The sequence below is a fragment of the Mercenaria mercenaria genome, chromosome 13 (assembly GCF_021730395.1).
Source record: "Mercenaria mercenaria strain notata chromosome 13, MADL_Memer_1, whole genome shotgun sequence".
NCBI classification, from domain to species: domain Eukaryota; kingdom Metazoa; phylum Mollusca; class Bivalvia; order Venerida; family Veneridae; genus Mercenaria; species Mercenaria mercenaria.
This window is the reverse complement of record NC_069373.1, coordinates 25,955,332-25,969,662: the sequence shown is the minus strand read 5'-3', so window position 1 is coordinate 25,969,662 and position 14,331 is coordinate 25,955,332. Positions and strand designations below refer to the sequence as shown.

The 14,331-nt window shown below is 40.0% G+C and overlaps 1 protein-coding gene across 9 annotated transcripts in view; it reads right to left on the bottom strand.

Moving 5' to 3' along the window:
• LOC123529310 (ELKS/Rab6-interacting/CAST family member 1-like) overlaps positions 1–14,331 on the bottom strand; it is a 423,378-nt gene that overhangs the window by 130,745 nt on the left and 278,302 nt on the right. For all 9 annotated transcript variants that reach the window (XM_053521352.1, XM_053521353.1, XM_053521354.1 and 6 more), the window contains one exon: positions 6,634–6,769. In XM_053521352.1, coding sequence (XP_053377327.1) covers positions 6,634–6,769 — 136 coding nt within the window. The remainder of the gene's footprint in view (positions 1–6,633; positions 6,770–14,331) is intronic.

Below are 14,331 nucleotides of genomic sequence, written 5' to 3'. Positions count from 1 at the left end.
ATTTTTGATCCTACATGACCCAGATTCAAACTGGACCCTGAGACCATCAATATTAACATTCTGACCAAGATTCATGAAGATACAGTGTTAACAAGCTTTTCCTTTGATTTGACCTGGTGACCTAGTTTTTGATCCCAAATGACCCAATATCAAACTCATCCAAGATTTTATTGAGGGTAACACTCTGACTAAGTTTCATTAAGATTGGGCCAAAATTGTGACCTCTAAAGTGTTAACAAGCTTTTCCTTTGATTTGACCTGGTGACCTAGTTTTTCACCCGAGATGACCCAATATCAATCTCGTCCAGTATTTTATTGAAGGTAACATTCTGACCAAGTTTCATTTAGATTGGGTCAAAATTGTGAACTCTACAGTGTTAACAAGCTTTTCGTTTGATTTGACCTGGTGACCTAGTTTTTGACCCTAGATGACCTAATATCAAACTCGTCCAAGATTTTATTGAGAGTAACATTCTGACCAAGTTTCATTAAGATTGGGCCAAAATTGTGACCTCTAGAGTGTTAACAAGCTTCTTCTTTGATTTGACCTGGTGATCTAGTTTTTGACCCCAGATGACCCAATATTAAACTCGTCCAGGATTTTATTAAGGGTAACATTCTGACCAAGTTTCATTAAGATTGGGCTAAAACTGTGACCTCTAGAGTGTTAACAGTCAAACTGTTGATGACGGAAGACTGACGACGGACTATGATGGAGGACGGACACGGCGATCACAAAAGCTCACCTTTGAGCACTTTGTGCTCAGGTGAGCTAAAAACTGGTCTCGGTTTTTCCCTACGGCGAATAATAAAAAAGACAAGGTCAAAATAGCTAATTCTGGCCCTTTCAGGGGCGATCACTCTGGAAGCCATAATGGAATCTGGCCAGTTCAAGAAAGGAACCAAGATCTTATGGTGACAAAGTTGTGTGCAAGTTTGGTTAAAATAAAATCATAAATGAAGCTGCTACTGTGCAGACAAGGTCAAAATAGCTAATTCTGGCCCTTTCAGGGGCCATCATTCTGGAACCCATAATGGAATCTGGCCAGTTCAAGAACGGAACAAAGATCCTATGGTGATACAAGTTGTGTGCAAGTTTGGTAAAAAAACAAATCATGAATAAATCTGCTATTGTGCAGACAAGGTCAAAATAGCTAATTCTCTGGAATAACTCTGGAACCCATAATGGGATCTGGCCAGTTCAAGAAAGGAACCAAGATCTTATGGTGATACAAGTTGTGTGCAAGTTTGGTTAAAATAAAATCATAAATGAAACCACTATCGTGCAGACAAGAAATTGTTGACGCACGCACGGACGGACACACGGACGGACGAAAGGTGACACTATGTGACAGGTGAGCTAAAAAGAAAGTAATCTTGGGTGGCTGTGACCTTAACCTCTGCACATTGCACAATGGTGAATATTTATGCCAAGTTATTGGACTATACAACAATGCATAAAAAAGTTACAAACCAGACTAAAACAAGGAGCTGCGTTCAATAAACGCTTGATGCCCCCGGTGGCATCCTTGTCGATACAAAGCAACCTAAGTCCAAAATGCGGTCAAGGTCAAACTGAGGTCAGGTGATGTTTGAAGATGAGGAATGGTCACTGGTTACATCTGTATTAGTATCAGTTCATTCTTGTAAGTGGTACTGATGCTAGACGAAACGGTCCCATTTGGTTAACCAAGAGATGGCCCATAAAAAGCAACCTAAGTCCAAAATGAGGTCAAGGTCAAACTGAGGTCAGGTGATGTCTGAAGATGAGGAATGGTCACAGGTTACATCTGCATTACTATCAAGTCATTCTAGTAAGGGGTAGATGCTAGATGAAATGGTCCCATTTGGTTAACATTGTACTGACGGATGGACGGACGAACGAACGAACGAACGAACGGGCGGACAGGACAATCACTATATGCCTCCCGCATCAGTAGATGTAAAAAGTTGTCACAGGAGTGACGAATTATACCCCCACAATACGGCCTTGTCACAGAACTAAGCTTATGTCAAAGCCGAACTTGCTTGGCCTTTGACCTGCTGACTTCGAAATCAATAGGGGTCATCTCCTGGTCATGATCAACCTCCTAAGAAGTTTCATAATCCTTGGCCAAAGCGTTTTCCAGTTATTTTCCGGAAACAGTTTAAATGTTTCAAGTCACTCTGACCTTTTGAACTCTAAATCAATAGGGGTCATCTGCTGTTCATGAGTCTGGTGACCAACCTCCCTATTAAGTTTTGTGATCCTAGCCCCAAACGTTCTGAAGTTATTGACCTGTGACCTACTGACCTCAAAATCATTAGGGGTCATCTGCTGGTCACGACCAACCTACCTATCAATTGTCATGATCCTACGCCCAAGCGTTCTCAAGTTATCATTCAGAAACCATTCAACTGTTTCGGGTTATTGTGACCTTGACCTTTGACTTCTTGACCTCAAAGTCAAACTTTACCTGTATTTTATCATGTTACACCTGTGTACCAAAATTTATGATCCTAGGCCCAAGCGTTCTCAAGTTATCATCTGGAAACCGTTTAACTGTTCTGGGTCACTGTGACCTTGACCTTTGACCTCAATGTCAATTTTGACCTATATTTTATGATGTTACACCTGTGTACCAAACATTATTTAAATCTGTCAAACCTTTCATGAGATATTGTCCGAAAACCATGAAAACTAATGGACCAACAGACCGACCGACTAGAAAGCTCACTCCTGTATAGCCCCACCCCCTAAACTTTGTTTTGTGGGAGTATAATTACCAACAAGAGCTGTCGGAGGACAGCAACGCTCGACTATTTAACAGCCTTGTCAACTGAATAAAGACAAAAGTTGAAAAAGGGGTATAATCTTGTAAAAATGCAAAACTGGGTTATGGAACCTGCACAGTGCTCAACAGCTCATGCCAGTGAACAAGTGTGTGAAGTTTCAATCCATTCCCACTTATGGGTACTGAGATACCAGCTTACATATAAGAATTAAACCAAAAACTGCTAAGTTGAACAAGAGGGTCATGATGACCCTGAATCGCTCACCTGAGTAATAAGAGCCACATGTTTAAAGTGGCTAACTGATGCTAAAATATTACAAAGTAGGTCAGTAGGTCACATTCATGGTCACTGAAAGTCAGATTTAAGATCAGTGTACAAACCTGTACATGTCATCCAAATTTCAAGGCTGTATCTCATACAAGAGATCACAGAGTGATCTTGGCGCCCACCAATGTGCCATTTTTGAGTGTTCCAAATTTCAAGACTTATTGACTAGCTCAAGGTCAAATTTCATTTCCGTACACAACACTGTGCATGTGGTCCAAATTCGAAAGCTGTAGCTTGAGAAATGTGAAAGTAGGTCACTAGGTCAATGTCAAGGTCAAAGTTTGTTTCGGTACACAATCCTATGCATGTGGTCTAAATTTGAAGCCTGTAGCTACAGAAATGTGAAAGTAGGTCACTAGATCAATCTTAAGGTCAAAGTTCATTTCGGTACACAAAACTATGCAAGTGGTCCAAATTTGAAGGCTGTAGCTTGAGAAATGTAAAAGTGGGTCACTAGGTCAAAATCAAGGTCAAATTTTATTTCAGAATACAAAACTATGAATGTGGTTCAAATTTGAAGCCTGTACCTTCAAAAATGTGAAAGTAGGTCACTAGGTCAATGTAAAGGTCAAAGTTCATTTCGGTACACGAAACTATGCATGTGGTTCAATTTTGACGACTATAGCTTCAGAAATGTAAAAGTAGGTCACTAGGTCAAAATCAAGGTCAAATTTTATTTCGGAATACAAACCTATGCATGTGGTCCAAATTTGAAGCCTGTACATTCAAAAATGTGAAAGTAGGTCACAAGGTCAATGTGAAGGTCAAAGTTTTTTTCGGTACACAAAACTATGCATGTGGTCCAAATTTGAAGGCTCTAGCTTGAGAAATTGGAAAGTAGGTCACTAGGTCAAAATCAATGTCAAATTTCATTTTGAAACACGGAACTACGCATATGGTCCAAATTTGACGCCTGTACCTTCAAAAATGTGAAAGTAGGTCACTAGGTCAAAATCAAGGTCAAAGTTTTTTCCAGTGCACAAAACTATGCATGTGGTCCAAATTTGCAGGCTGTAGCTACAGAAATGTGAAAGTAAGTCACTAGGTCAAAATCAAGGTCAACTCATGTCAAGGTTCATCTTGCCACTCAAAAATTTACATGTGGTTCAAATTTGAATGTTGTAGTTATTGACAAGAACATTTTAAAAACTTTTCCCTATATAAGTCTATATGAACCATGTGACCCCCGGGGCGGGGCCATTTTTGACCCTAGGGGGATAATTTGAACAAACTTGGTAGAGAACCACTAGATGATGCTACATTACAAGTATCAAAGCCTTAGGCTTCGTGGTTTGGACAAGAAGATTTTCAAAGTATTTCCTTATATAAGTCTATGTAAACCATATGACCCCCAGGGCGGGGCCATATTTGACCCTAGGGGTATAATTTGAACCATCTTAGTTGAAGACCAACTGGTAACGAAAAACTGTTAACGGATGGATGGACGGACGGAATGACGGACGGACGGACCACGGTCGCAGAGTGATTTTAATAGCCCACCATCTGATGTCACATACAAAATATCAAATTTGGCTAGTTATCGAACTTGGGTAAGGTCAAGAGCGGACAAGAGTAAACAGACAGATTTTTTCGGTAATTCAAGGGCCATAACTCTAAAATGCCTGGACCGATTTGGCTAGTTATCTAACCTGGCCGAGGTCTCATGGTCAAACACATTTTGTTCAAATTTGGTGAAGATCGGATGAGAAATGTTCGATTAAGAGTGCGGACAAGAGTAAAAAGGCCAATTTTTCGATAATTCAAGGGCCGTAACTCCAAAATGCCTGGACCGATTTGGCTAGTTACCGAACTTGGCCAAGGTCTCATGGTCAAACACATTTTGTTCAAGTTTGGTGAAGATCGGATGAGAAATGTTTGATTAAGAGTGCGGACATGAGTACAAAGGCCAATTTTTCGATAATTCAAGGGCCGTAACTCCAAAATGCCTGGACCGATTTGGCTAGTTATCGAACTTGGCCGAGGTCTCATGGTCAAACACATTTTGTTTAAGTTTGGTGAAGATTGGATGAGAAATATTCGAATTAGAGTGCGGACAAGAGTAAAAAGACCGATTTTTGGTAATTCAAGGGCCATAACTCCAAGACGCCTGGACCTATTTGGCTAGTTATTAAACTTGGCCGAGGTCTTATGGTCAAACACATTTTGTTCAAGTTTGGTGAAAATTGGATGAGAAATGTTCGACTTAGAGTGCGGACAAGCTTTGTGACAGACACACAGACTGGAGTAAATCAGTATGTCTCCCACACCACTGTGTAGTGGGAGACATAATTCTGTGAAGGAAGCTGGACCTATGGTCAAAATATTTTTGTGGTCCTTGAGTGTGCTCACTATTAAAAATATTCCTATGTGACCTGTGATCTGTTCATAAAAAACTTAATTCCTTACAGTAGATAAACATTCTGGTAGAAAACAATATATAGTTTTTCAAATTTAGCCAATTTGAAAATTTTCAAAATTGCTTAGTCCATATAAGGCTTAAGTGAACTTTGTCCTTTGCCTAGAGATCATTGAGATAAACATTCTGACTAAGTTTCATGAAGGTAGGGTCATAAATCTGGCCTCTAGCGTGTTAACAAGCTTTTCCTTTGATTTGACCGGGTGACCTAGTTTTTGACCCCACATGACCCGGATTCGAACTTGACCTAGAGGTCATCAAGACAAACATTCTGACCAATTCTCATAAGTTTCAAACTTAAACTGTGGACTCTAGAGTGTTAGCAAGATTTTCCTTTGACCTGCCCTAGTGACCTAATCTTTAACCCCACATGATCCAGTTTCAAACTTGACCTAGAGATCATCAAGATAAACATTCTGACCAAGTTTCATAAAGATTGAGTCACAAATGTGGCCTCTATAGAGTGTTAACAAGGTAAATGTTGACGCACGAGGGATGGCGCTGGATGCCGGACAATGACTCACCTTGAGCACTTTGTGCCCTGGTGAGCTAAAAAATATTGTAAAGGACCTTATGATGCTACAAACCAAGTTTGATGAACATCCACCCAGCAGTTAATGAGAAGTAGTTTTAAAGGTTTTTTCTGTTTTAGCTCCAGCCACTCCCATTTGAATATACTTGGGGGAGGACCTTATAATGATGCTACAGACCAAGTTTGATGAAGATCCATGAAGCGGTCCAGGAGAAGAAGTCTTTTATTCATAGCTGTGGGGGCACCTAAAAGGGGCCCGAGCTGAAACACTTGAACGTAACTGATAAAGGACCATGCAAGGAATAAAAAAAAAAAGTTTGCTACTGACCAAGTTTGGTGTAATGCTGACCAATAGTTTCAGTGGAAAAGATGTTAAAGTAAGAATGTTGAAGCAGGAAACAGGACACAGCTTGATGGATCATCCACTGTACAAATACCTGCATCTGATCAAATTTCAGGTGAGCTTACTTAAAACCAAAAAGATTAAATTTCTAAAATACTTTCTGTTAAACCTGGATTTAAACGAAAGCCTGGCCAGGTGCAAAATTACAGAAATTTCTCTTATGAATGCATTATTTACTACCTTGAGATGTTCAGCATCTGTACCAATATCTTCCTCCCTTCTGCGAGCCTCCTCAAGAAGATGTGCATTCTTTTGTTTGTCTTTCTGATGTTGTCTCTTCAATGTACCGAATTTCTGTTTGTACTGGCTTACAGTGCTGAAATATATTCAGGTAAAAATGAGCACTTTTTACATTTACACAGACAAAGATGTGCAATATGAAGTTAACATTTAACTTTTTGAATACTGAAAACAACAAGAGTTATCACCTTTAAAAGGTGATTAATACCCCCAGATGAGGCTTTGATACAGAGAAAAGTATAATGTTGTGATCATGACCTTTGATATTCAAAAGTGGCTTAACCTTAGACCAAATGACCTAGGCTGCACACACTGCAAGTCATTTTGATAACATTAAAAATGGATGCTAGTTTTTGTCAGAATAATTTGTTCTTTTGATGTATAGGCACAACTATTGCTCAATTCCATTTATATTTTATTTTTACTATAATTGTAGTTAAACAGCTCTTCTTCTACTTCTTCTTCTATAGTAATGGCTAACATTCAATAATGATACATTAATGGCCATGCATGAGAAAGTAGAAGACTGTCAGGTTTCCTAGGCTTCTCAATCCACCTAGTGCTTCCTAAGAGTTGTGTGCAAAAACCTAACACCTGACCTAATTCCCTTAACTGCAAATAGATACATGTATACAACACCTGACCTAATTCCCTTCACTGCAAATAGATACATGTATACAACACCTGACCTAATTCCCTTAACTGCTAATAGATACATGTATACACATAAACTGATGTGCAGAAAGGAAGACGTTAGGATTAAAAACAGGATAAAGCAAAAAGATTGCTGTATAAAATAATACAAGAAGGCCATGATGGCCCTACACCGCTCACCTGAGTTTAGTTGCCTGCTTGAACAGTTAAAAGTTTCTATTAAATAAATGTGCAAACCATTTGAACAAACTTGAAAATTATCTATGCCAGGATGCTACTGACCACATTTGGTGTAATTGTTTCTATTAAATAAATGTGCAAACCATTTGAACAAACTTGAAAATGATCTATGCCAGGATGCTACTGACCACATTTGGTGTAATTCTAACTAGACTATTCAAGATAAATCTTGAAAAATTATACATGTGGCTCAAATTTCTTTGCTAAAGCTTAAAAAAAAAAACAAGAGCTGTCACCAATGGTGACAAATGCCCCCGCAGCACCTTGACCTTTGACCTGGTGATCCCAAAGTCAGTAGGGGTGGTGTACTCAATAAGTACTATCAGCATGTGAAGTTTGAAGGTCCTGGGTGAAGTGGTTCGCGAGTAAAGTGCCTTCATGCAAAAAGTTAACGTTGGCCCCTGTGACCTTGTCCTTCGACCTGGTGACACCAAAGTCAGTAGGGTTGGTGTACTCATAAAGTACTATCAGCATGTAAAGTTTGAAGGTCCTGGGTGAAGTGGTTCGCGAGTAAAGTGCCTTCATGCAAAAAGTTAACGTTGGCCCCTGTGACCTTGACCTTTGACCTGGTAACCCCAAAGTCAGCAGGGGTGGTGTACTCAATAGGTACTAAAAGCATGTGAAGTTTGAAGGTCCTGGGTGCAGTGGTTCGCGAGTAAAGTGCCTTCACGCAAAAAGTTAATGTTGGCCCCTGTGACCTTGACCTTTGACCTGGTGACCCCAAAGTCAGTAGGGGTGGTATACTCAATAAGTACTATCAGCATGTGAAGTTTGAAGGTCCTGGGTGCAGTGGTTCGCGAGTAAAGTGCCTTCATGCAAAAAGTTAACATTGTGACGAACTAACTAACTAACTAACGAACGGACGGACAGTTGAAAACTAATATGCCTCCCTTCGGGGGCATAAAAAGGTAGATGAGTAGGTGGCGATAAAGATAATTCAAGATAACTTCTGAAATCTGTATGAAAAATTATACAGGTGGCCCAAATCTCTTCGTTGTAGATTAAAAAACAAGCAAATTCGATGAATTGGTATCCTCCGCCGAAAGGGTTTGTGGTGAGGAATGGCAAAAAGATGTATCCAGCAAAAAGTTAAGGATGTTAATAAGAAGCAAATAATTTCATTAGTCAAAATCAATTTAACAGAACACAAATGTTTAATTAAAGAGTACATAATAAATGTATGATACTCTGATCCTGACTGAAGAATTTATTTTGAATGGGATATGCTTACTGTAATAAGCTTAGCTTTTAAAATTAAATGCAGTTAATTGAAATGTGCGCTTGAAGTTTAACTGGAACGAAATATTGTCTTTGAGTGGTTTGGCACCAGGTGTTGCTGTTTAACATGTACATTTGAACTTAAAAGAACACAGGTAAGATATCTTGAACATGGCTGAGGGCAAGGTTTGTGCAGTCACAACTTAACATGTTGAAGGTTTGAACATTTTAAAAAAAAAAAAAAAAAAAGGAATGGAAATATATATATCTATATATATAGATATATGAATATATTTATTTTTTTAGGGGGTGGGGGTGCAGGGGAACGGGAGAGGAAGAGAAGTGAGGTGGGGGAATGGTACAACATGGAAGGTTTGAAAAAAATCTAAAATAAGAAATGAACTTTTTTTTTTTGGGGGGGGGGGGGGGGGGGGGGGGGGGGGGGGGGGGGGTTGGGGGGGGGGTTGGGGGGGGGAAGGGGTGTGACCAAGGCAAGTGGGTGACCAGGTGTGGGTGCGCAACTTCACATGTTTATAATAAATGTTCACAGAAAAGAATGAAAGAAATTTAATGAAATTCTGCCAAATGGTAAGTTTGTTATGTACAAATATGTGGATTTTTAGACAATTAAAGGGCAATAACTCTGAAGTTGCAAAAGAAATCCGTATAAAATTGTCTGTGCACAACCACATTATAGTGCTCTAAATTCTGTTAAAGTTTCATAGTTCTAGGTCAAATATATCAAAAGTTATGATGCAGAAATTGCCATATCTATAGTACCCAATATAGTTAACACTAGAAACTTCTAAGGGCCATAACTCTGGTGTTACTTGGGCAATCTGTCTGAAACTTGATGGGCCCCATAACCTCATAGTGGTGAACATGTATATGAACTTTGTTTGAAAAAAATCTAAAATAAGGAATGATTTTTTCTTTTTTGGGGGGGGGGGGGGGGGGGGGGGGGGGGGGGGGGGGGATAGGGGGGGTGTCAGGGGATAGGGTGGGAGGTGTATGATCAAGGTAAGGGGGTGACCAGGTGTGGGTACACAACTTCACATGTTTACAATAAATGTTCATGGAAAAGAATGAAAGAAATTTACCAAATGGTAAGTTTCTTATGTACAAATATGTGGATTTTTATACAATTAAAGGGCAATAACTCTTAATTTACAAATAAATCCGAATGAAATTGTGTGTACACAACCACATTATAGTGATCTAAATTCTGTTTAAGTTTCATAGTTCTAGGTCAAATATATCAAAAGTAATGATGCAGAAATTGCCATATTTATAGTACCCTATATAGTTAACACTAGAAACTTCTAAGGGCCCTAACTCTGGTGTTACTTGGGCAATCTGACTGAAACTTCACGGGCCGCGAGAACTCGTAGTGGTGAACATGTATATGAAGTTTTAAATAAATATTCCCAACCATTTCCTAGATATAGCTCCGGACGGACGGACGGAAAGACGGACGGACGGAAGGAAGGAAGGAAGGACGGACGGACGGACAGACAACGCCAAAACTATATCCCTCCGACTTTCGTCGGGGGATAACAAGAAAGTATGTCAGTAGGTCAGGGGTAAGAATATTAAAGATGAGTATTGAAATCTTTATCAAAAATTATACATGTGGTCCAAATTTCTATGCTGTAACTTCGAAAACAAGAAAGTAGGTCAGTAGGGCACAATTAAGACTATTCAAGATGAGTATTGAAATTTGTATCAAAAATTATACACGTGCTCCAAATGACTTTGCTGTAACTTCAAAAACAAGAAAATAGGTAAGTAGATCAAGATTAAGACTATTCAAGATGAGTACTGAAATCTGTATCAAAAGTTATAAACATGGTCCAAATTTCTATAGTTTACCTTCAAAAACAAGAAAGTGGGTCAGTAGGTCATGATTTTTTTTTTTTTTTGGTTTAACGCCGTTTTTCAACAGTATTTCAGTCATGTAACGGCGGGCAGTTAACCTAACCAGTGTTCCTGGATTCTGTACCAGTACAAACCTGTTCACCGCAAGTAACAGCCAACTTCCCCACATGAATTATCAGAGGTGGAGGACGAATGATTTCAGACACAATGTCTTTTATCAAATCGTCACGGAGAACATACGCCCTGCCTGGGGATCGAACTCACGACCCTGCGATCCGTAGACCAACCCTCTCCCTACTGAGCTAAGAGGGCGGGCTTAGGTCATGATTAAGACTACCGGCAGGGCCAGATTTAACCCAAGGGAACAATCTTGGTACTATAGGACTACTATACAATGCTTCATCATATCAAAGCCCCAGGCAGTATGTGGTTTTGTGCAAGAAGATTATCAAAGTTTTCCCTATAGAAATCTATATAAACCATGTGACCCCTAAGGGCAGGGCCATATTTGACCCCAGGGAGATAATTTGAACATCTTGGTAAAGGACTACTATATAATGCTACATATTAAACATCAAAGCCCTAGGCCATGTGGTTTTGTGCAAGAAGTTTTTCCTATATAAGTCAATATAAACCATGTGATCCAGGGTTCCCACTGTCGGTCGCCAATGGCGCCAAATGCGACAAAATGTAAATTCTGGTGCTAAAAATCTTCAATTGGCAAATTTCTTTGGCCCCTACAAGATAATCATCGATCTGATCTTCTGATCTTTCTCAAGGACGCAGTAACAGATTATCACATATTTATCACTACATGAAGACAATACACAATGTGTCAATATCGATTTACACCTCGGGGCATAATCTAAAACTTCGCCCAGTCACTGGTGTGTTCCTCCACGCAAGAACCATTATCAGTCAATCTGATTTGCCAAATTTAGCCCCGCCTTCTTCTACGAAAGCAAACTAGAGATGTCACAGGAGTGACGAATTATACCCCCACAATATGGCCTTGTCACAGAACTAAGCCAATGTCAAAGCCGAACTTGCTTGACCTTTGACCTACTGACCACAAAATCAATAGAGGTCATCTGCTAGTCATGATCAACCTCCCTATGAAGTTTCATGATCCTCCGCCCAAGTGTTCTCAAGTTATTGTCCGTAAAAGGTTTAAATGACCTTTGACCTTTGGAAATCAAAATCAATATGGGTCATCTGCTTGACATTACCAACCTCCAGATTAAGTTTCCTGATCCTAGTCCCAAGCATTCTCAAGTTTTTGTCCGAAAACTGTTTAAATGTTCCGGGTCACTGTGACCTTGACCTGTGACCTACTGACCTCAAAATCATTAAGGGTCATCTGCTAGTCATAACCAACCTCTCTATCAATTTTCATGATCCTAGGCCCAAGCATTCTCAAGTTATCATCCAGAAACCATTTAACTGTTCCAAGTCACTGTGACCTTGACCTTTGACCTACTGACCTCAAAGTAGAACTTGACCTGTATTTCATGATGTTACACCTGTGTACCAAAATTTATGATCCTAGGCCCAAGCGTTCTCATGTTATCATCCTGAAACCATATAACTATTCCGAGTCACTGTGACCTTGACCTTTGACCTACAGACCTCAAAGTCGAACTTGCCCTGCATTTCATGATGTTACACCTGTGTACCAAAATTTATGATCCTAGGCCCAAGTGTTCTCTAGTTATCATCCGGAAACCATTTAACTGTTCCGAGTCATTGTGACCTTGACCTTTGACCTACAGACCTCATAGTAGAACTTGACCTGCATTTCATGATGTTACACCTGTGTACCAAAATTTATGATCCTAGGCCCAAGCGTTCTCAAGATATCATCCGGAAACCATTTAACTGTTCCGAGTCATTGTGACCTTGATCTTTGACCTACAGACCTCAAAGTCGAATCTGACCTGCATTTCACGATGTTCCACCTGTGTCCCAACATTTATGATCCTAGGCCCAAGCGTTCTCAAGTTATCATCCAGAAACCATATAACTGTTCCGAGTCACTGTGACCTTGACCTTTGACCTACGGACCTCAAAGTCGAACTTGACCTGCATTTCATGATGTTACACCTGTGTACCAAAACTTATGATCCTAGGCCCAAGCGTTCTCTAGTTATCATCCAGAAACCATTTAACTGTTCCGAGTCATTGTGACCTTGACCTTTGACCTACAGACCTAATAGTAGAACTTGACCTGCATTTCATGATGTTACACCTGTGTACCAAAATTTATGATCCTAGGCCCAAGCGTTCTCTAGTTATCATCCGGAAACCATTTAACTGTTCCGAGTCATTGTGACTTTGACCTTTGACCTACAGACCTCAAAGTCGAATTTACCCTGCATTTCATTATGTTACACCTGTGTACCAAAATTTATGATCCTAGGCCCAAGCGTTCTCAAGTTATCATCCGGAAACCGTTTAACTGTTCAGGGTCACTGTGACCTTGACCTTTGACCTACTGACCCCAAATTCGAACTTGACCTGTGTTTTCTGATGTTACACCTGTGTACCAAAAAATATTAAAATTGGTCAAGCCTTTCATGAGTTATCATCCGGAAACCATGCAAAACCAACGGACCAACCGACCGCCAAGCTCACTCCTATATACCCCACCAAACTTCGTATTGTGGGGGTATAATGAAACGAAATATTAGCTGCATGCTTCGTCTAATGCACCTCCCATTTTTATTGATGCCAAAGACGCGAGATAAATTTGCAGGTTATTTTTAATGAAGATCCAATCCGCCGAAGTAATCAAGACCGAGAAAATGCCAGAAATAATGACACATCGAAGCGCAATCAAAAGATACGCATATTATCCGATTGTAAATAGATAAATTTTGTGCAAGCGTAAAATATCAATGTTAAATAAATCTATGCGTTCATAAATTTCAGTCGCAGTCATAAAATTTCAGTAGAAGAATTTTTGAGATACAAATGAACTAAAGCAAGTTCTTTTGGTTCTTTTACGTGCCCAACGTAAAGCATTGATACACAGCATTGATACACCGGATAATTTCAAAAAGCTCAACCCCAGAGCTTCAAAACAAAGTGCTAATAATACCTGTATGTGGTATTTTCGCTATACATTAATATGTATGAAACGACTGGTTGGGTTTAACGTCGTACCAACACATTTTAGGTCATATGGCGACTTTCCAGCTTTGATGGTGGAGGAAGACCCCAGGTGCCCCTCCGTGCATTATTTCATCACGAGCAAGCACCTAGGTAGAACCACCGACCTTCCATAAGCCAGCTGGATGGCTTCCTCACATGAAGAATTCAACGCCCCGAGTGAGGCTTGTACCCACATCGATGAGGGGCAAGTGATTTGAAGTCAGCGACCTTAACCAGGGTTGTCAAAATAAGCCGATTGCCGATGCAAACTATCGTTTCAAATCGCCAAAATATCGGTTCAAATTTCATCTGCAATGACCTTTCATACCGGATGTTTTTTTTCACAAGGTGTGTGCTTGATTCATATGGGAACATGCAATCGAACACTGTTCTGACGATTCATTTGACCGGGGCCATAGTCATGTCTACGTACGGTACACCGTTCCAGTTTCCACCAGAATTGTAATCGAGTGCGCCCAAAACATGCAATGCAAA